Source organism: Aphis gossypii, chromosome X (genome assembly GCF_020184175.1).
Source record: "Aphis gossypii isolate Hap1 chromosome X, ASM2018417v2, whole genome shotgun sequence".
Classification (NCBI taxonomy): domain Eukaryota; kingdom Metazoa; phylum Arthropoda; class Insecta; order Hemiptera; family Aphididae; genus Aphis; species Aphis gossypii.
Window position 1 is genome coordinate 53,383,930 of NC_065533.1, and position 25,648 is coordinate 53,409,577.

General features: G+C 27.4%; 1 protein-coding gene across 2 annotated transcripts in view; it reads left to right on the top strand.

Moving 5' to 3' along the window:
• LOC114127890 (scavenger receptor class B member 1-like) overlaps positions 1-25,199 on the top strand; it is a 75,679-nt gene extending 50,480 nt beyond the window's left edge. For both annotated transcript variants that reach the window (XM_027992246.2, XM_050205548.1), the window contains exons 2-10: positions 1,892-1,983; positions 5,429-5,592; positions 14,438-14,579; positions 15,406-15,606; positions 19,415-19,639; positions 20,322-20,487; positions 20,652-20,770; positions 20,946-21,071; positions 23,261-25,199. In XM_027992246.2, coding sequence (XP_027848047.2) covers positions 1,892-1,983; positions 5,429-5,592; positions 14,438-14,579; positions 15,406-15,606; positions 19,415-19,639; positions 20,322-20,487; positions 20,652-20,770; positions 20,946-21,071; positions 23,261-23,731 — 1,706 coding nt within the window. In that variant the 3' untranslated portion in view covers positions 23,732-25,199. The remainder of the gene's footprint in view (positions 1-1,891; positions 1,984-5,428; positions 5,593-14,437; positions 14,580-15,405; positions 15,607-19,414; positions 19,640-20,321; positions 20,488-20,651; positions 20,771-20,945; positions 21,072-23,260) is intronic.
• The last annotated feature ends 449 nt before the right edge of the window (positions 25,200-25,648 follow it).

Genomic DNA, 25,648 nt, shown 5'->3' on the forward strand with positions numbered 1-25,648 from the left:
TTGCGTAATGCCGTATTTTACGAGTCTTTAAAACATTAAATATATGCACCTCTAATAAAAATGATTAAAAATCAATGATTCTCTTCCAGTATATATTACCCACATTTTACCATTTTAAGTTTCTCTATTAATTATATTTTGTTATGTATAGCTATGTGTGTCTGTTCGTAAATAATTATTAACGAAATTCCGAAGTTAAAAAAAATTAAATAAATAAATCTATTATCTAATCTATCAAAATCTATTTTACGTGAAACGTTTCTAAAATTCGATCGGCTGAAAATTCGAACACGTCTGTGCCCAGCCAAGTTGATATTGATCTATATCTATAAACAATATTTTACATTATTTCGAGATCGTTTTGTATATAATACATTATACGATGACCATTTTATTATGCGCTCGACTTGCACCACTACGTTTAACGTATTCTATATAATACGCACTGATGTAGGCAGGTTACTACCTACTTGACCGACAATTATTCGAATTGTGTTGAAAGTCTGAATTTTTTTCTACTCCCGTAAAATTTTCTAATGTCTGCGTAGTCCATAAATCCTATTGACTACGAGGAAAAAAATACTCCACTAAATTTTACTGTCGAGTATTATTGTAGGTAGAATATAGGAAAGTATTGTATTATATTATATATTTATATATTATGGTATTATTACACGTCTTACAAGAATGACCGCTATCAGCGTTGTTATAGATAGTATAAAACGATTAGGATACGAAGTAAGTACTAGCAAAAGTTACAACAATACTCTAAGGTCTTAAAAATTCAAAAGCTATAATATTCTAAAAACTTGATGTATCTCAGCCATTTTTGTTTGGCTACATTCACTCTAGGTACCTAAAAGTATTAGCGTCTTACAATCATTCGTTGCTATTAAAAAATAATACGGTAGAAAAAGCTGGCTTTTTCTTGTTGTACACAGTATAATATACCGATATGACGTATTGTTATTCCTATTATAACAGTACTATAATAGTTATGTTTTATTAAATCCAATCAATTTTTATAGTAGTTACTATTTTTTAACAGTTAAACTCATTTACTATAGTAGTGGATTTTGTTTACATACGCATGCACCTACCTATAATTTGTATTTTGTACATAGATGTTTAGACTATAATAATAATAATAATAATATAATAATTGGTATGGTGTGCTTATATAATACAGTAAAAATCAATTAAATCAATGTTAAAAAAGGGTTATAATAAAAACTATAATACATTATATAGTAGTCTACACTAGTTGGCACACTTTTTAAAAATGTCTAATTTAAAAATTTTGCGCACAAAATATGACCATACAATTAATAACTCATATCATTTACTAAACTGTATAATAAGTACCATTCATGTTCACAAAAACGGAAAACTAAATGATGAACAACTGAATAAAACGAATGTTGCTGAAACTTTCCATAGACGTTTTAATAAAGAAAATGTATTTTTTAAAACTGTGCGCACATGAGTTGTAAAAATTTGGTCACAACATAAGTTGTTTTTAGTAATTAATGTACAAAACCTGAGGCCACCAGTAAATTATTAATGCCCAATTTCATGTCAGTCAAACAGTATACACATCATTTTTAGTGACAAATAACACCTCATATCTGAACCGTACTTCCAATATAAAATTTTTTATTTTGAACAACCCTAATGGATAATATATCTAGGTAATATTGTTGCATTGAACGATGATTTCAGTATTAGGTTTTATGTCATAGCTTTATAACTATTAGCCATCATTTACAATTTGCATGTATTACGCGTTTAATACTCGTATTAAATATATTATTATATAGTACTACTAATATGATGACATGGCATAATTATACATGATGAATAATACATATTATGTTTAATTTGTTTTCAGGTTTGATATCGTTGATGCTGATTGGCATTTCCGCGCTCGTTCTGGGTACACTAATCGCCGTTTTCGATCCATTTAAATTAATACTCAAATGGGTAAGTGATGGTAGTCCGCGGCCGACGCGGTCGTAAGATATTATTTTATTTTAAGGATTGTATAATTTTAAGTAAAACAATACAGTAGGTTATTGCCACAAGTCTTAATAAAAATAATTACCATTTATCGAACGCACTAAATTGTTCGTCCCTATATTATATAAATATTATAAATTACAATTATTATTCTTAAGAGGACGTTGCTGTGTTGTCTCCGTCTTACTCACGTACGACATAATAAATTTTTGTTCACCAGTTTCAATATTGTGCTTTTAGGTTTGAAAATTATCTGTGTTTTTTCGTTGGTTTTTTACGATATTTTAATTTTTAAGTGAGTTTTGAGTATGAAAAATATATAAAAATGCTCATAATAATTCACTTTAAAATTAAAATAACACAGAAAACCAACGAGAGAACATAGATAATGTTCTTAACTAAAAATTTGATAATAGGTCAATTCACTCTAATATCAAAACTAAAAGCACACTATTGAAACTGATAAACGAAAATTTACTATGCTTTATGTATTAAATTTACGCTCAGAAGATCACGTGTAACTCCGTTAGTTATTCGAAATTAATGTGAATCGACCTATTATTAAACATGATGGTAAGAACATTATCTGTGTTCGTATGTTTGTTTTTTACGATTGTTCGATTTTTTAGCGAGTTATGCGTATATAATATAGATTAAAATTAAAAATGATCATTAGTAACTAAAAAAACTGAATAATCGTAAAAAATCTACATACGAACACAGATAATGTTCTTACCATCAAGTTTAATAATAGATCGATTCGCTCTAAAATTGCTTAAACTAACGGAGCTACATGTGATATTATTCTGAGCGTACATTTGCTTTGTTACGTATCTACTTGTAAGACGGAGACAACACATGCGGGTATGGCGTCCTCTTAAAATAATATTTAATTCGTTGTGTGTCTATTGCACGAGGATACCAATGAGACATAAGTAGTCGTCTTTTTACTTGTTGGGTGTTAATCAGATGACTTTTTTGAAAATCTTAATGTATATAAATTGAAATACGAATGAGTATAGTGGATACTCGAGTTATTTGAATTTATTAATATGAATTTCAGTAATTAATATATAAATAACCCTCAATAACTACTTATAATTTATATATAAAAAAAAATGTTTTAATAAATAAATTCTAGATGGTCCATAATTCCATGTATTAATTGACAAGTCTTTCAACCCTTTTTTTAAGGGCTATGCAAACTTAAACGTATACATTTTATTAATTCAGAAACTACTAGTTAAAAACTATCTACTTAACAATTCATAGCAAAAAAAAAAAAAGTTGGTTCTCATTTGAAAAATACAAGTTTGTATCTAAATATCTAAAACCTAAATAACTGAAAACAAGGTGATTAATAAATATACTATTTAATTTGGTACGTACCTATTTCAAAATATGAATTTTGAATACAAAATTTAATTAAATAAATTATTAAAAGAAAAATGAGGGTTTAGCGTAGAACATATTTAGTTAATCACATACAGTAGATTTAAATATTATATACGATACGCGTCTTTACACAGAGTATTATACGTGCAATAAATTAAAATATCTTCGACGTTGCATTGATATTCGAACATTTTAGTATTTTTATCAAAAATATTCTGACGATTAGAAGTGCATGGTAGATAGGTACCCAAAAAATGCGTACACCATTTCACACACAATCGCCAGATGGATTAAAACGCGTCTTGCCGACTTGGCGATTTGTTAAGGTCAAACTACTCTCCAAATCCACTATATTATTATATTATCATAAATTATATTATAATGATCCTATGGGTACCTATATATGTAGTATAAATAGAGGCGAGGAGTTCATCATAGACACGAAGAATGCATTTTGTTCGGCCAATCTAAAATCTATCTATGCGGTGAGTCACGTAAATAGTTAAAAAGAAAAAAGCCCCTACCTGCACCTCCGTGGACATATAGTTAAAAAGATATTAGCCTATATATACCTCCGCCGTCGTTGAGTCAAACATGTTTTTTTTTTTTTTAAAAAACATTTCTTGCGGCATATCCGGGGATTACAAAGATGACCGAGACCGTGACGTAGGCAATACCTGTTCTCCAGCCACTTATTCACCGGGGTTATCCCAATGCGTTGTTCGACGGGCGCGCATCATAATATGAACACGGATGGATGCTTATAGTTTATTATAAGTGGTCAGAAGCAAAGCAAAATAAAATAATAAAAGCATTAATTATTAATAGTCTTTTTCCAACATAATCGCTGTTGTGAATGTTCTTCGCGCATTACATGGGTAGGTAGGTAGGTACTTATTATTTTTGCGATTTGTTTTGATGTCGAGTGGAAACTATTCGGGTCATAATAAAATCATAAATTCAGCGGTATAATAAAATATATACAATAATAATTTATGTACCAACCTATAATAATAATAATACTCTTCGGCCACTGATGTTTTCAGTACCGAGAAACGAGAAATAACTTGTTTTAGAGTCAAAAAATAAATTGCTACGATGTCTATATGGCGTAGGCAGGTCTACCACGACTATACGGTCCGTAAACCTGAAAATCTTTTATTTACATATGTATTATTGTAATACGTCGAGAAATAAAATAGGTTCTATTAGATAAATCTTCATACCGGAATCGCAATCCTAGATGTGTAAAATTTTTTATTTTATTATTCTTTTTAGTGGCTACTTAGGCATACATTAAATATTAATAATAATTTATCATTGAGTTTCCGCGTGCTTAAAATTTTATAACCATTGTTTAATACGAATTTGTTGTGATTTATTTATAATATTCCTATAATTAACATTGAAATCATTGCAATTTCCTGTTAATAACTTTTTATTTAAATATCTAACTAAAATAATATTTTAGATTTGAAGTACCTAGTAAATAAGTTATGATCTGTAGTGATCAAAATAATGAACTTTTTAACATTCATACATATAATATATTATTTTATCCTATAGTAAAAAGATAACAACATTTAATTACTGTGCCTTTAAATAATGTGCAATTTAAATGTATGTATTAATTTGCATTTTTTAAATAATAATTTCATTTCCGATTTAAAAACATTTTACTGAAAATGCAAAAAAATAAAAAATATATTTTTACCGACTGTTTAAATTAACAAATTCTTCATTACGTATATAATATTGTTTAACCTTTGATAATATTAACCCTGAAATCTGAATATTGTTTTCATTCCGGCTACGATAATATTCCGATAACTCCTAATTTCTATGTATCTACCATTTTTACTCCGAGAGTTAATAATTCGACATTTATTTTAACAAATTTATTAATAATTTGTTGTATTTCAATAATTTGTCCATATACGTCTTATCGTGTAAATTCATTGATTAATGAATAACAAATAAATATTAATACGTAATCATTGATTTTTTTTTTCAGAAACTCGTTATGTCCAAAGGTGACGAAACGTTCGAGATGTGGAAATCACCAGAAGCAGCAGTTTACCTAAAAGTATACATATTCAACATAACAAACCGTGAAGATTTCTTGGCTGGAATAGACGAAAAATTGCGGTTTGAAGAAGTCGGTCCATATGTCTACAGGTATGTATTGAAAAATGCATTTGTATATATATATATATATTATATATATATATATAATTATTTTAGGAGTAGTCGGAGTAGCATAAAAAATAGGTACCTACTATATTATTGTAACGAATCTTATAAAAATGGAAAAAATAAATTAAAATAATAACATGTTAGACTTAATTATGCGGTGTTTAAACTAGTTGAACTTACTCATGGAAAAACAAAAACTTATAGTATTATAAATAATTCATAAAATATTCTTCGAGACACAAACTGATCGCTGACACACCATTTCAACTCATAACTATTTTTGGAATGCAATGATTGATCACTGAATTCAAAGTTAAGTTGATACATCTATTACATGTCAACAGTTTCTATGACTTTATTGATGAGGTATAGAATTAAAATTTATTATACAATCGAGTGACTTTTCTGCTTTTAATTAATATCAGAAAAATATTGGTTTTTCATTTATTGTTGTTTGTTAATTGTTATTCACATTTAGTTTGAAGTTTTGAAATAATTATGTTAATGTACTTCATTTTTATACATTTTATTTGTGGAAGATTTTACTCAAAAATAGAAACTGAAAATGATATTGAATTTAAAAACGAAATGAAGATTAATATTTAAATGTCTGACATATAAAATACGGAGTACTAGCGAATTTTAAAGTTACCATTGACAATTATGAAGCAGACCCAGCTAATGATTTTAAATTTAAATAATTATTATCAAACAATTTTTATTAAGTTTTTTATTCGAAATTTTGGGTTAAAGCAGATAACGATAGGTACTTATAATGATAATATTTTCTTATTATAATATTTGTATACACATTATTCAAATGTTTACATAATGTTTTCTTTTATTTATGTATTTAATTGATTATGAAAAAAAAATTAGTTACATTTTATTTACTATATTTGTATATTTAATCTAAACTGTTTCTTAACTCGGTGGTAATTGGCGCCAAAACAGCAATGTTATTCAATACAACACATCTTTATGTGTATAATATTTTTCATCGCTAACACTTGACAATTTACCTATACTTGAAACCGGAAAAAAATGATTGAGATCGAGACTATTGATATACACACTACACATCACGATCAATATAAATAAAGTAAGAGCACGATCGACATTATGAGATATTTATCTACCTATTCATGGCTCAAAGATAGATTACATAATATTGTTATTTTTTTTTTCTTTTACTTTTAAAGACTTTGTTTTCAGAATATTAACTTAAACAATTAAAATGTATACTACATATATAATATATGTTATTAAAATATAATTACATTTCTTTCTCGAAGCTTGCAATATTACATATTTACACTGTTTATTATTTGAGGAAAAATAAAAATTAAGTAATTTTACCTAACAACAAATGGATACATCGCTCATGTAGTTATATAACTTTACAATCAATATGTATGTCTAACTCAAAAGAAAAAATAATAATTATAGTAATAAAAAACAAAGATGAATAATAGAAACAGGAAAAATAATACACAGCGTATAAACGTATAATTTTTAGTCATTTTTCATTAAACGTTAATTATTATATCAAAACCCGTCGTTATTATTAACTATTTGCAGAAAACATATTATTTTAATCGCAAAACAGTTTAAAGTAGGTATAGGTATAAAATTTGTGTTAGTTTATTGACGAACAGGTGAATGGTAACCAGTTCTTGATGAAAGCTATAGCATGTCTTTTGCTAAAATGCTATTCATATTTCATAATAATTTGCCATTAACCATATCAAAACACAATTAAAACGGAATTCGTATATGTATTTGTATTATATATAGATGTACTGTCTTATATGGGAATTATATATGTACTTACCTAGTACCGACTATCTATAGAAAATATGTAAATTACTCAAGGGTGTAATTTCAATGGTTTGATAGGTCAAGCAAATTAATAGCAAGCCTGCAAAATAAAATATTAATCAGAATAATTCACTCAAGTAGTCAAGTCGCAACTTACCATTTAAAACAAACAAGTTGGCAAGTTGTATCATATACGAGGTGTGTTTTAAATTTTAATTAACCAACCACATTATCAAAAACTACAAAAATCTATAGATATTATTCAATATTATTCATGCCATATTAACATTTAGTCACTATAGACTCAACAGTTTTTATTTAAGTTTCATACAAAACAAATAACACAAATAAAATATCTAAAACGACTAAAACAAATTTCAATTAGAAATCAACACTATGAAGATAAAAGTAAAAATATAAAATAATTATCCATTTAAATGTCGAAACATACGTATGTATATTTATGTATATTGTATATATGCTATTTCATAGGATGCATAAAATATTGTTCTGATTGTACTTAAAAAGTAGAATAAATTATAAGCTATAATATTTCTTATTTTAAAATTTGATGATAAAATTTTAAAATAAGAAATATATTTATTTATTTTTTTTTTTTTGTAAAATATTTACAAATAAATTATTTGTAATTTGATAGAATAAGTCGGTGTATTAGATTTTAACGAAGGCTATAATTTTTGCCAGTAAAAATTTAGATCGACCATTTCATACGCTTTCAAACAACCATCGAAATACTTGCAAATAATCAGTAAAAATAATGATACTTAGGTATGTAATATGCGTGTGCTATAAAGTGGGGGCATCAACTCATATTTTAGAACTAAATAATATTTTTTGCTTAAAAAAAAAAAAATTTAACAGTGTGTAACTCTGTGTTCTTTATTATCACACGCTGAAACTATAAAAGGATTAATTCATCAATGCAACAATGATAAAAAAAATATATACACATATTATAGTGTATGTATCAGTGAAAATACATACAATAATAGTAAAATACGCAAATGATTTCTGTAGAGACCGTTAGTATATTGCGCCCTGATAGAATCGATAAGTTCTATTTAAAAACAAATTTAATGAGATACCTACATATTATATTATATATAAACTATACCTATTCAAACCATGAATTTGCGAAATGATAATTAAAGAAATAATTATTGTAAAATTATTTGAAACGGATATCAACATAAATGATTATATGCGTTCAAAATCCACTCACACTTATTGATTATAATTTATAATATATGAACAAATAAACAATCTAATAAAAACAATGTGTAAAGAGCTCTCAGGAAAATTATTTTAGGTTTTATCAAATTGGGCGAATAAAAATTAATTCAATATTCGTTTTGAGGTCTAATTTAAATGTTGCTTGTCATCTAATCATGTTGAATCACTATTTATTATCATATACTATAAATAATAATTTTAAATGTTTAGATTGTTTTTATTTTTTTCAGCAATATTATAAATACAAATAAGTATTTTATTTTTTTACCACAATAGGATATACCTATTACCTACGATGATGATGTTATCTCCCAATTATTTTCACCTATTATTTATACATTTTAATTATAATTATCAAAATAAAATATACTTCAAGTATTGTGCAAAGTCTAATATACAGCTCTAATACGAAAATTGAATGATTTTTCTGTATAGCATTATTATTATGTATATTTAGTCATACAATTTCCTATCTTTTTTTTTGGTTTTTAACGATCGTTAAAAAATAAAAAAAAAGATAGTTCTAAAAGTAGATAATAATTATATTTTAATATGAGTACAAATTTTATATTATTATTATATATATTGCAAACTATGATATTTTGAAATCAATAATATGTTATCTATGAATATTAATAGGTAGACTTACGTCTTATATATAAACAATGAAGAAAAATTTTAAGTAAAATTGTTGACAAATGAAACTACTGTGTATTCGAAAGCGTTGATTTGAAATGTTTAAAAATTGTTTACACGAATCTATAAACAGTTTCGAGATGTTTTAGCGTGATGACTTTATTTGTGATCTACACCTACAATTACCGAGGGATGTGGGATTTTATTCCAATCGAAGTCGATAATAATAATATTTGAAAAAAATTGTATAACAAACATTAATATCTGTGTGTAACAAAAATTGCCTAATTGTAAAAGAGCACTTACATAATCTTGAATTTCAATTGCAAATTTAATTGATACTCTACATTGGCCCTAAATTGTATACGTTTGTTTGTCGGTAACGCGCCTTCATAATAATACTGTTGATCTTGAAAAAATAAAACCGAGCAAATAATGTTCTATAATCTAAAATTAATGATACACGGTGTAAGTAATATAATAATTATACAGCGCATTTATCATATTTACGTATGTCCGTATGAATAAATTAAATTATATTTCATATTTCACAATTTTGCAATCCAATATAATAACCTATAATAACCTAGCATCCGTGCTTTGCTTCTCCGCGAACAATATAATAATTATCAAGTGGGTATATTCTGTACACGCGTATCATACAAAAAAGGTGTATAGATTCGTCTCGTCCGAATAAGCGCGAATGCGTAAATTCGCATTGCAATGTATAATACACTTGATGAAAATGTACACCACCTGATCGGGAAAGATTAAAAATGAATAATTTAAAAAAAAAACAACAACAAACCATTACAATAACACTACATGATATAACATTACAATACCCATTATATTTTATGCGCATATTACGAATATTTTTAGTTATAGGAATAGCTACTTAGAATTAGTCACATAACCTAATATGGTTACCTATATACCTATTATATGCATGGTTATAGGGGTTTTACACAAAGGCAAACCATAATGGGTGGAACGCCAAAACGGACGGTAGTTCATTTTTTGCAAACTAATCACAGATATTTATAGAATAGATTCAAACTAGTGCTCGTTATTACACGTGTACACTTTTTCACGTATTCGAATAACTTGTAACTTATAACATCTACGCACGAAACATGTACGGAGGCGGCGTTGATTGATCGGGCCGCCGATCGTGAAATGTCAGAAAATACCTTTTGGCGGTAAAATAATTGATTGACAATAAAACAGAAGTATAATAATAATTTGTAAAAAAGTATACTTTTATATTTATACTTTAACATTATACACTAGAGTAAACGGTGAAAATAGATTAACAAATTGAAAGACATTGGATCGTCTTTATATTGATATTTTAACATCAATATTATTACTTATCGATCATTAAGATCATTATATGTACATTGTACACAATAAATCAGTTAGGTAAGAGAAATCTGTACACTGAGCGATATACCTGTATAATACATGTTCTCTTCGTTTATTTAGGTATATTGCCAAAATTTTATTACAGAAAATAAAAATAACGTTTACTAGGTAGTTAACTAATTATAATATAATAAAGTATTCAAATACTCGTATGTTTAAATCATTAATTTAAATAAGTAATAACATAATATTATATTATATTTATTAATTTATGATTTGTTGTTATTAATATTGATATCTCAGTTTCAATTTAGGTAACAAATATTTTTTCTTGTAACATAAATTCGATGCAAATTTTAAAATTATAATAATTTTAAACTTATGAATAGTTATGTATAAATATGTTTATTATAAAATATAATAGTATTCACTATAAACATTTCAGGATCGGATTATTCGGATTCGATTTTAGTTTAAAATTAAACGGTGATTTTTTCTATCTCTTGTCTATTTTAATATTTTGAGATTACGACTAACGTTATAGTTCCACAAAATAAGCGTTTACAAAAAACAGTGAACGCTAATAGAAATTATGATTTATAGCTAGTGTAACTACAGTAGGAAGCAAGGTGCGGTTAGCAAAAGGCCTTATTAATACAATGTTTTTCTTTTAATAATTCAAAATTTTTATACAACATGATATTGTAGGTCAAAACGGTAGGATTGGAAAGAAGAGTTTCTACAGAGGTAAGGAGTTAGAAGAGTCTGTTTTTAATTTAATACACTTGGCATATTATAATATTATAGTCTATAAAATATTACTGATATAAAATGTTTTTATTATTATGCAATATGCTGTTATTAGAAAAGAGATGCTTAAGCTAAAACTCCTCCAAATATAACTAATTTTACCTTTGAACTTGTTGGTTTGAGATACTATTATATATATATATAATATAGTTTAGATGTATGGTATATAATATTATATTTTTCTAATCATTCTTAGTGAATATTACGACGTTAATGATTTATAAATTAGGTACTTGTTTTCGTCGATACGTGTGCTTTAATATCCAATCGCCTTGTAACAATTGAAATTGTACGATATATAATAAATGTGTGACTAGCGTGATTCTATACATCTCAACGTTTTTTGAAGTTTTTTTTTTTTTTTTAATAAATCATCAGTAATTTGATAACAATCAGAGAAAAAAAAATTAAAAACCAGTGGATCGTATTATATTCTTATTTCAACAAATTGTGAATAATTTTGTTTTGTACTAATATTCGTATAATATTTAATATTGCACGAAATTTGTTACATTTTAGGCGCAGTCAGATATTATATACTATCTGGCTACATGTGTTAAACCTTCCATTTTGTCTAAATTATACCGAAAAATATTTAGGCTAGTTAACCTTTTCGGTAAAGCAAGATTCTGTACGTTTTACTTTTTTGGAAATACGATTCCGTTCAATTTTGATCAAACATTGGATTATCAAAACATGATTACGTAAACTTTTCAAGGAAATATTGCCATTTATTGTTTATAATTGTCAATTTGTTTAATTTTCTTAAACAATAACGTTATGAACTAATCGAAGAACTTGAAAAAGTCAAAATTAAAAATTTGTCAATTGAATTGAATTGTACAAATTGTATAAAAAAAATTTTACTAACTAACTAACTAAAAACTATTATGAAATAAAAAATATATTAATTGATACCTTAATACTTGTAACTTGTGACAAATACTTGATAAATATCTTATTATATTTTTATGAATTAAATATATGTTATATTCGTTGGTTGTGTGATCAAAACTTTGTTTGTCTGCTAAAGCCATTTGATTAAAACGTCTTTTAGATGCTAATATTATTTTTGTTTAAAAAAATGTATAGGTACGTATAAAATGCTATATAACTAATTCAAATAGTTAAATAGATACCTAGATAGTAGATAATCATATGAAAATCTATCAACATTCCACTAAAATATTAGATATAAAACGTACGGAATCGTTTGCCTTAAAATGTTCAAAATTCCATTCGCTGATAAAGGCCGTACAGAATCGTGCTCTACCCAAAGCTTTTTACTCGAAATAATTTTCAAAGTTTTGTGACTTGCAAATGTTATAATACATAGGTAGTAGGTATATATTTAGTATTAGCAGTACATTTTTGACTTGGGTAGGTACCTAACAATAAATTATAATGTTATAGTTTTTTTTTGTTTCTAGAAAATCATAGATGGATAATTTATGTAAATACTTTTGAGCGTTTTAAATTCATACTTCCATTAATCATTCAAATCGGTAGGTAGTTTCGGTTCAAGGGAGAGGTTAAAGAATATTATATTATAATAAAGTATAGTCAGGTGTATGAGGATAAACTCTGCGATACACATTGCTATACGTGATTATATCTTTGTTCATGAATAATATTATTATAGTCATAGCAGTATAAGGCATTTAAGGTGCTGATATGTATGGGTATACCTCAGGCGTGTTCAATCTTTGACAAATGAAATATGGTCATGTTTTTATAATCATAACTATTCCTAATGTAACATATCAATCAACGAAATCGAGTGTAATGCTGTGTTGTAAGTTATAAATACACTCGAGAACATCACCTAGACGTAGGTAAACTAAATTGATTTTTATACATTACCGTAAAATTAATTTTCATATAGTATTAACCATAGACGTATTAACGTGGATATGTTAATTTCCCCTTCCACCGGAAAAAAAATAATAAATAAATAAATGTTACGAAAAATTATAATGTGTTTGTAATAGATTTTATTGTTAAATACATTGCAAAAATGATTGTTCTTTATGCGTCGATATTTTTATAAACACTATTGTGACGGTAGGTAAATATAATAGAACAGAGTTTTCTGTTAAGTTTACTATGTATCGTATTTCCCTCCAAAATTTACTCACAAAAAAAAAAAAAATCCTAAACATTTTATCATAGGCTAACTTAGGATCTGTTTAATATAATTTTTCAACTTAAGTAATCCATCATTGATTAAAAATTTAATATTACTATACGATGTAATAAAATGAATTAAATGAGATTACTGCATTTTGTACCAAACACTACCACACAAACTCTGTTCACTAGATCTAGAATGCATTTAAATATCAGTCAACGTAAAACGATTATTAATATACCTACACAGTACAGATATTATCAAGATACCCATTTTAAGTTTATAATCTTATGACACATCAATTTTTTTTTTTTTAATAAAATCTCTTATACAATTGTAGCTTTTAGATTTAAAGTTTCATATTTTTTCAGTGAAATACCACTAATATAAGTGCTGTGTATACTATGATGATATATTTAAGACGCTGCAGGAAATGCATTTTAGAAATTTTAATGTCTTGGAACACCACTTTACAAAACAATAAAAAGTCATAGAATTACAATATGTGAATATAATATTTTGCTTATTTCTTAAAATAATTTTTTATAATGATCATCAATGAACTTAATATACTATATGTCAGTATATCAATTATTTGAAACAATGCAATACATTGGTAGGTACATTAAAACGAAATTTATTTATTGAGATTCCCTAGTCTAAATATTTAGGTACCTGTTCTTAATCACATAACTTTACTTTGTCTTATTTGATGGTATTGGCGACAGTGAATTTCATTATAAATGTACCAACTTAATATTAATTAAAAATATTATTATTATTATAATGATTTTGAAATATTTTCAGGGAAAATTCGGAACATAAGAACGTAACGTTTAATAATAACGATACGCTGACAATGACGCCTGTATTTCCGTTGACATGGGTGCCGGAACTTAATACTGGTAGAGAAGATGACGTGTTGATATTACCAAACATAGCCCTCCTGGTAAGTTATCCAATATATAAAAAAAAACATTTAAAATTGTAACGACATTTATCCATCACCTATACAACCCTGCTGTGTGCATAATAAATCAAACTCAAATACGGACACTGATACCAGTCAAAATATGTTTGCGGTGATCGATTGCCATAATATGCAGAGATTAATTATTTTAACGTGAGGTAGAGTGTCCATATCAGACGTAGGTTCTAATGGTACTTTACGTAAAATTATAGGTACACACTTTATCCTCACTCGTTTTCGGTGTCTTATCTCTGTCATATTACCGTAGTATTATAAAACACACGGAGAATAATAATATATCAAAACGGTTGGAGCAGAATTGATTACTATACTCACCATGGTATATTCATATCACAGTTTACATGCAGCTAATGATGCAGTCGAACATATTTTTTAAGTACTAATAAAGAAGCAATGTGATAAAGTCATTCATGTACTTATACTCAAACGTTAACTAGGTATTATTGTAAATAATATTTTCGGTAATATTATAAACTTTATGTTGATCATTGCCTGGAAAATATAAATTATTAATAATAATAACCTTTAATATTTTTAACATTATCTGCTACGATATTGAATTAAAAATTGTGTGTACCTAACTATTTTTTAAATGCAAAGCTTCGACAAAAACGGTAGTTAAGTCTATGATTAAATTAAACCGTACATGATTGCTAGAATATTATTTTTGAAATTCATCCCTGTGAATATTTTTATAATAATTATTATTTGCATATAATCATTAATCACGTTTCTAATTCTAGAATAATATATCTAAATTATTTTTCTCGCTATGTGTTTATAGAGTTTTGCCAGTGTTATGTCAGAAGCCTCTATGATTACCAGGATGGGCGTCAATCTACTTATTCGTCAAACAAAATCCAAACCATTTATCAGACAAACGGCAAAGGAGTTCATGTTTGGTTATGAGAGTGCATTAGTGACTATAGGCAACAAGTTCTTGCCGTCCTGGATCGCGTTTGACAAGCTGGGCCTTATAGACAGAGTAAGTTTTTGTACAATATTCTGCATGAAAAAAAAAAAATTAAGATTGAAAATAAAAACTGATTAAATATACTAAGAGTACGATTATATTGACGCAGTTGAGATAAATTATTGAAAAAAATAGCAATTTCTAAAGTACTTTGTCTAATGATTAACTGGTAAAAATACTTTTTTCTTTAAGATATGTACTCAATACTCAATAGGTATATACTACATAGTACGCTTATATACTATATATAGGTACTATAAAGGTGTATTTAGACATATATAGTATTATAATACTTTATTTAAAATCACAAGTATAATTATAAATATATTAAGTATATATAACACAGTATAAATATAAATATTACCTAAATTAAAAAAAACTCGTAAAAACTATCAAAATTAATAAATTAATATTAATATTGAAAAATATATTTTACACATCATAAATGTATTGGATTACATTTAGGTACAATAGTTACAAAATAATTACAAAATTTTGTGAAAATTTCGAATTAATCAAATCATTTTAAAGGTTACTGGGTGCTGGGGTGACGTCATCATGACAGTACTCGGAAATAAAGTTTGAAATTCTGAACTTCCTTGTAAGTTAACAAAAAAAGTTTTTGTGGTTACATTTCGTTACATAATGATAACATAATCTTTTGAAATTTTTATGTTAACATTTGCAACTTGAGGTGTGGGGTAACGGACCAGTTAATAACACTTATGTAGGTAGGTATATAGAGAATTTGTCCACGATAAGTATGTAGTATGTACAGAATAATTATTTTATTAAGGGTATTTTCTATCGACTACTATAAACAGCTATAAATTTAATGTATTTCACATAGTTTGAATTCATTTCAAAACAATGCTTTTCGGGAAAATAAATGTTTACTATTTTCTTGCATTTTTGAAAGAAAAAATAAATTTTTATTTCATATTCTAAATCTAAAGCATGATACTTTTCTGAGAATTTCTATATATAACATTTGAAATTCGAACCATTAGTATTTTATTATAACTTATAAATATTTTAAGTCTATTTGAGTGAAGTAACAAACCGACATTCAAATTTTAAATACTAATGACTAACTATTAATTAACAATAAAAATAGTATAATTAATAATTAATTATATACCAAATATAATATTAAATTATTTTCGAAATAATGATTTTATATGCTTAAACGGATAACTTCATATAATTGATATTCAAGTTCGAGGCGTGCTCAAAACGAAACCCGTTAGGTACGCATTAGCTGAAAATTGCATAATTATTTGTTTTTATTTCTATTCTAGTGAGTGGTCGGATATTTTTTCGCCTTTTCGAATTATAATAGTACCTACGCGTAGATTATAACTTACGAACATTATAAGTTATGTGTTAACTAATCGGCATAACAGTATAATAATTACCATACAGACAATTTTATCCGAAGTTCGGATTAACCGAACTGTGTGGATTATATGTATAATATAATAATATAATAATACTTGAGTTTATACATCCAAAAATTGATGTCCAAAAATACAGTGATTACCTAGTTCATACTAAGAATCCTAATTATTGTTTGGCAAACGGTTGGCCTCGGTTTGTTAAAATATAATTATTAATCATAATTCATATGATAAATCTTCTAGTAGTACCTAAACATTATTTTTAATTTGATAGGTTGTAAAAGAAAATAACACGCGTGCTCATATTAGAAGCGTTGATATAATAATAATATGTACTTAAACACCGAATTTTTCTTAATATATAAAATTATTTACCATAAACATAATATTATATAATACTCCATTCTTGAAAATTAATTCTTTAAATACTTAATAGTTATTTGTTGTGGATAAATATACGTTATTTTTAATTTTAGACAAATGGCAAATAAAACAGGTAAATGCGTATTTATGCGTTTTTGTACCTACACCGACGAAACTCGATAATCATTAAATTTGACGTGATCATGATATTTCCTATAAATATTAATAAAATTAATTGAATTTTAATCAAGGAACTTTATAGAACAATATTATACTATTATTATAGCTACGTCAAAGTAAAAAAATAAGCAATTTAATCGATAAAAAAAGTTTGAAATAAAATATTCTAGCACTCGTACAACTGCTCATTTATTATAATATACCTACGTGAAAATAATTAAACAAAACATGGCTACATTATAAACAACGTTCCAATACTTCGTATTATTAAACTTAATATTGTGCAAGGGAATAATAATTTTTTTAAAACGTTTGTGGGTTTGTTCGTTTCACCAATAAAAATTCTATCTATATAGGTAACTAATAAGTAATAATAGTTACTACATACTCGTATAGCATGAATTATGCTAGGTATATGTAGTAACTGTATTATATCATGAATTTCAATGCTTCCGAATTGCAAGAATAAATAAAAACAATAATGACTACATACTTAAATACTTCAGTGGGCAACAGGGGTGCGTCATGACAAATAAATAATCAAATCTTTAATGAATAGTAAAATACCATTAAGCACCTTATTTTTCCTTCTCAGTTGTACATTTTATACGTAATTTGACCATAGTACATCAAGATAATAATAAGACGTGTGTAATGTGTATTGATTCTTCTTATTGGGACTCGGTAGTGACCATCACGATGCACTAAACTATAATTATTATAAAATACATGCAGTAAACTTGTTAAGTATTTAACAAGATTACAAGAACTTAAGTGATCAAATCACTGATTACAATTTTTAAGTAGTTCGACTTAATATGCTGTAAAAGTTAAACGATATTATCATAATTTATTATTATTTTATTAGGGATTACCTAGTACCTGTAGTATGCGTTTATGGTAGTTTTAATATGGGTTACTAAATATATATTGATTTGTTTTATTGTCATTTGAAACAACAAATAAAAAAAAGCATAAACTGTTAAACGTATTTGACAATATCTTACATGATCATAAATCACTGTTGTTTATTTTTTCAGCTGCATTTAATAGGAAATTCAGACAACTGTTTCTTAACATGTGATACTTTACGAAATAGTTTAGATTGACGCGTTGCGAAAAGTTGCATACTCGATTCTGCTTTTTAGGTTTATTTTTATTTTCTACATTTATTTATATGGATTGTATACGATAGCACTTGTGACATTCTTTTTCTCGCAATATTTAATATTATTGCTATAATTCTACTACAATGTTTTACAATGACAATGAGATAAATTTAATTATTATATTTCCGTATGAAAGTCTGTATGCACTTGGTACGATTCATACTCATGATTAATTCACATCATAGGTTGATAGGTCAAAAGATATTTTTGTTGATTTTTTACATTTTTAACATGCGTTCTTGTATTAATTATTATTATTTATTGATAATATTATAGCTGGAGCTTTTTTACGAATACTTCAATATCCATTGATAATAACCGAAAATAACTTAATCACTTAATACGTGAATAAGTTGTAATGAAAAATTTCATTAAAAACAACATTATTTTCTTTTTTTTACCAGTTATCTAATTTATCATCTATGGTTATTATGTAATATTTTGACATGTAACTTATCAGGATATATTTTCTTTCATAACTTATAAAGTTATAAAAGTCTGGAACTCTATAAGCTACTTAATAGCTTGAAAAGTGTGTTTTTCCAATTTAATTCTATTAGCCAGTAGAATACGATTAAAATTTATCATCAACGCTGTTGTTTAATGAGCATATAAAATACTATTTTATACAAAGACATTTATTTTTTACGATTCTTTGCTCTTTAATCTGAAATTTATAATGATCGTTGTTCATATTTCGTGTCACAGATGTACGACTTCACCGGTGACAGCGCAACGGTATTCACTGGCAGAAGTGATATATCCAAATCCGGAACTATAGACAACTACAACAGGAGACCGTATCTGCCTCAATGGCCATCATCGCCTTGCAACAAAGTGTCGGGTGCTTCGGATGGTACCAAGTTTCCATCAGAGTCAGAAGGTACAGAAGTGATGTTTTTCAGGAAGTCTCTCTGCAGGTCAATTCCGATGGTACGTATTTCCGGAAAGCATAGATCCAAAATTATATATATATATACTTTATATATGTATAATAATATGTATAGCATATATATTTTTCTTTTTAAGAGAACCTCCACATAACCATAAAAATGTTTTTTTTGAAACTCGATTAGCGTGGACGACAACCACTTGGACTATAATTATAGCCGAGACATTTTCACAGTAAAAAAGAGGACACTTTGACAAAATAATTAAATTTTTTTTTTATAGAAAATAATATAAAAAAAGTAATTATTGTTTTGAAATTAGTTATTTTATTTTTTCTACCCTTTAAATATTTTTTTTACAACGAACTTTGTTTAGTGGAGACGACTGATTCTTATCGATAATTGTGCGCTAAAAACTGTTTAGTTTTATAATTACTCACAACTTACAAATATGGTACTGATATGGAACCATTGGAACCATGTAGAAGTTTTTTTAAATAAGTATTTCAATTTCAATAAAATTTACCACGTCTAATCGTTAAAAAAGAATTTGTTTGTTTTTCTCTTAAAAAAAAAAAAAAACTATTTAATTTGCACTGATACTTTGTAAACTTAACTTTGTGGTGATTTCATTTGATCTCAATGAGTTGTTAAAATTCGATGCCAGTACAAAACACGATCAACACCAATAACACTCATGTATATTTTATACGAACTTTTTTTAGGTTAAAACAAGTGAGCTGATGATACATGACGGCTTACCAGTGTACAAATATATTTTCAAAAACGGATCATTGGACAACGGTGCTGACAACCCAGAAAATAAGTGTTTTTGCCGTAAGAACAAATGTTTGAAACCGGGACTGATCGATGTCACCGACTGCTATTATGGTAATTAATATAATACAATACAATGTCCGTTGGAAAAAAAACGTTCACAGTGTAATATTATTATGATATTTAGTTATATATTCATATAAATATATATATAATATATTACTATTACATGATTATAAAAAAAACTTTTTAAATACCTATTTTCGTTTGGTTTTAAGGTTTTCCTATCGCATTATCTTACCCTCATTTTTACAAGTCCGATCAATCGTTATTAGACGCCATCGACGGAATGGTTCCCGATCAAAAACGACACGAAACCTATTTTCTCATCAACCCGGTAAGACAATAATAATAATAATTATCAAAGTATAGGCGTAATGATATATAATATCATTATGATGATTACATTCCACATAATATTGTTGTGAGTTGTTTTTCATAATAGATCGAAAACCAAACGCATGTTATTTTAATATTATATTATTTACTATCCATTGTTTGTGTTTATATAGGAAACGGGTTTGCCCACACAACTATACGTCAGAATGCAAATTAACATTGCTCTAGGTGACATATCGGACATGGCAAACACGGAACATTGCAGCAACTTGGTTATACCATTAGTTTGGACAGAGATTGTAAGTGCCTGCCCATTTATTTGTTTTATAAAATTATACTGTTGCTATTTATTATCAGTGCGCATTATAAGACAGTATAAAATATAATAATAATAACTCAACATAGCAAAGAAGACTTAATGAGTAGAAAAAAAAAACACTCACTGATATTTCACATTAAAAATAAAAAATAATTGCAAATTAAGGCACACGATATAAAATATTACGTTTTAATAATTTAATCTGATACAAATTGAAATTAATGATAATTTTAATAAGTTCTCATACATAATGCTTAATTTAAATTAAATTAAAAATAATAAACACAGATAATTGGTTAAATCTGTGTAATATTGATGACGCTAATGAGATTAACTAACATAATTTTCCCGTGATTCTTATATAAATAAAGAATTCATACTAAAATTATATCACTAAAAATAGGTCAATATAATATGAATTTAGTTATCGTATTCGAGTTAATTTACACAGTTTTGAATCTAATTGGAAAGTCAGTTTTTATAAGATTTAACTTCAGTTGAGCTCTTATCAAAGAGTATAAATTATTTTATGCCAAATACATAGACAAATAGCAAAATCTAGTAATTAATTCGTACAAACTAACTTTTCAATTGATTAAACTTTTATACTAATTCTGATTTTTGAAATTCTTAAACTTATTTAAACCACTATGTTGTAAAATATTCATAGGTACTTTATATGTTATTTATTCCATATTTTTTTTTTAAATTTGATTCGACTTAACCATACATTATCAAATAGAGGATTTTTTTTGACAATTTCAAACTTAAATTGAACTACAATAGAGCAATTTTTGAATAATTAATATTATTCATATTATATACATAATGAATCTATTTACTAATCAGTTTTAGGATAAGATACGAGGTTAAGTGTGTTAAACAAAGTATCATTTTTAATCATTTTTTTTAACAAATAAGAATCATTTTTAAATTAATGATACAACTCTTTCTCAAAAATATTAATTAATTCATCAAAATAATTAGTACACAGCCATTTATAATATGTTTGAAAAAAAAAATAGAACTTTTTAAATTAGTGAAATAGTACAAATTACAATCTGATCCATAAATAAAATGTGTTCAAAAGATTTGTTCTTTGGTCGTAAAAAAATGCTTAAAAAAAATTACAAAGCAATAACCTTCAATATTTATAAATAACGTTTGACTTTAATTCAATTTCACAATGTCACAAAATAACCCATACATTTTATTAATAATATATAACTTATATTATATATAAATATATCACGAAAAATATAAAGATCGTAATATTCGGCCTTCAATAAACTCTAAATAAAACAAAAACAATTCGTAAACAGTCATATAGGATAACCATAATTTTTTATAAAGGAAGGGGCATATTATTATGATCAGTCTTGTTCTAATGCTAAAAATCGAATGAATTGCTAAAACATACGTTATTCTTAAAAACATAGGTAGTGTGCGTAGGATTTGCCGAAACTCTATAAAATTAAAAATTTAGATTTTCAACATAATAGTTGCGATATTAAATCTACAGTGAAATAATACTGTAAGAGATTTCGACTAAAAAATACATTTCCAGATTCGTAAAAATAAAAAAAAAACCTGTCACGCGTAAAAAATCTAAATTAATCATTTTAAAAATACCTGTAGAACCAAAACGGTTTAAATGACCAGTAATATTATTGTCCGAAATGAGTTTCAAAAAAAAAAAAAATAAGAACGGTTTACACGGTCAACGAACACTCTGACTAAATGCAAGTAATATTATATAATATAGAGAAAACCAAATTGTTATCACAAAGAGAAAAGAACACTTTGGTGACGCGCGACATAAAAAATATCGCTTCAAAGTTCGCTTCCTTTTTATTACTTGGATTTTCCTGGCGTTATGTATTATAATATTAATGTAAAAACATAAACACGATGTATAATTTTAAAAAGCAGTCGGGCATAATGGTTAAAATAATTATATTTCAGCTGGATATTACCCGATAAAATCTATCCAATAGTGTTAGGTCAGGTTAGGTTAATAAAGGTTGTATATTAGGTTGTAAATATAATACATAGGTATCACAAAAAATATCAATAACCCTTATCAAACGAACGAACGAAAAAAAAACGATATTATTATCGTTATAACAAGTACCACCTACCTATTATAATCTCGCGTGCGTTTTGCAGGGATTCGAAAAGCTTCCGGAGCACATGCTGACCAAGTTCTTCGTGTACCTTCGCGTCGGCCCGGCCCTGTTCGTCGGGCTCAAGTACGCGCTGCTGGTCGGCGGCGTGGCGTTCGTCGCGCTCACCGTCATCGCGTCGCTGTTCATACCCATCGACGACGAGCTCAGGTACCGCAACTCGTCGGCGTGGCGCCGCGAGAGCCAGACGCTGACCGGCGGCGGCGGCCCGCAGCGGGACGCCACCCCGACGATACGCGTGCCGATACCCGTGGCCGCGGCCGCGGCCGCCGGCAAGGAGATGAACACGTACTACAACTCGCTGTTGGACGGCGACGGCGCGGCCGCGGCCCGGCTCAACGACGACCTTTGCAGCCGACTGGAAGTGGTGCACGAGGTGACGTCGCTCCGGGGCAGTTGCACCGAATCGGAGTTCGACGACGACGACGACGACGAAAACGACCGAATCGTTTAGGTGCCCGTAGTCCGGTCGGGACACGCGCGCGCGCTCGAAAAACATTACATATTGTTATCATATTATATATATATTTTTTTTTTTATATAGTACGATCTGATGACTCGACAACATGTTTTTTTAACGATATCGTCATATATATATATATATTATATATATATATATAATCATCATCATTGTCATAATCGAACTGTATACGATATATTATGATGTGTATACTGTATACCTACGTATATTATATGCACCACTCGTGTATATATAGTCGCATAATATATTATTATATTTTATATTATTTATACGCCATGATATTAAGTTTTATATCAACGCCGTTCTAAAGAGCAAAATCGAAAACAAAAAAAAAAAACAAAAACAAAAAAAATCCATTTAAGTTTTGTTCCATTACTATTATACGCCATTTCGACGATTGCCATTCCTCGTTTTTAAACCGTAATAATATTATATTATAGGTAACTACATATTATTATATAATAATATAGTGTTTATTCCATAAAATGTATAATAATATACGATATGATATATTATGGTAGTATATTATTATTATATAATATTATATCGATGCGAAAATGTGATAACCTAGGTCTAAGTTATTAAAATGTGATTTCTATATTATATTTTACCAAATAAACTGTATACGCTATTTTCGGTGTCGGCCTCCGTGCGATCGGTACCTATTCATATATATATTATATACGTATTTGATATGCTCGTATGCTCGTATATTATTATAATTTATAATGAGCACGAGCGTTTGTGGTCTATCGCTGTTAATTATTGCTCACAATCGCCCGAATAGAAAATTATATGGCCGATTTTTTTTTTTTTTTGCTTTTATCGTCACGTGGCGCTTTTCTCGGAAACTCATACCTACGCGTGTAAGCCGCTGCAGACGCCCACCTTAAAGTAATATTTTGTAGTGTTGTGTCCAAACAACAGTTGCTTTGCCTGTGCATATAGGTACCTACCATAAAAAAAAATAAAAAAATACGTCCATCGATCGGCTATTATTTTACTGTCGTGGAATCCAATCGACCTCAAACAATACAGCATCACTACTGATTTTATTTTCCGGTATACTACAAAATATCGATTGACCGCAAACGAAAAATATGTATACATAGGTATATATTATATATGTATCGACCGCATTTGTCCAAAAGACCACAATTTTTATTTATGTATAGTTATTTTTACATTTGTTTTGTTTACAGTAATATTATGTAGAATATAATATGTCGATTTATTAATATTATATTATAATTTTTTACTATTTGACTGAAAAGTCAAAAGTACTAATTTTACCTTAACGATTAATTTAATATTATCTAGTATACCTGTATACTGACAAAGCCATATTGAAATGTATCTTTAAGGCTGTCATTAGTACATAAGTGTTGTAAATTGGATTTACTTGTATTTATCTAAAATAAATATAAAATGGAAAAAAGTATATTCTTCCGATTCAAAACCTTACAGCTTATTTCGCCTAGTCTATTGTGTGTGTACTTGCACAGACAGCACAGTTGACATTAATTCAATGATTTATTTGGATTAATGGCTTGGAAACTCGAATGTTAAAATGCTATAAATTTTAACGTGCCCCGTGAGCAAAACATGTTTTTGTACAATCACTATGTATCTCTATCCATTTATACATTGTTGACCAATTAAACAATGTCGAGGAATCTGACGACGTTGTACCGATAGAAAACTGCATGCAGCGTTAAAACATAAAAGTAAAAAACCAGAATCTATAGATGGAGTAATGGTGGTGAGAGGCGCGACTAGTTTGTATCCGATTTTTATTATAATAAAACGTTATAGGCTTCTTCCCGTCGTTCTTAGCAGAATACCCGTTGTAGTCATGCGTCATGATAATATTACAAAGTCGTATTGCCT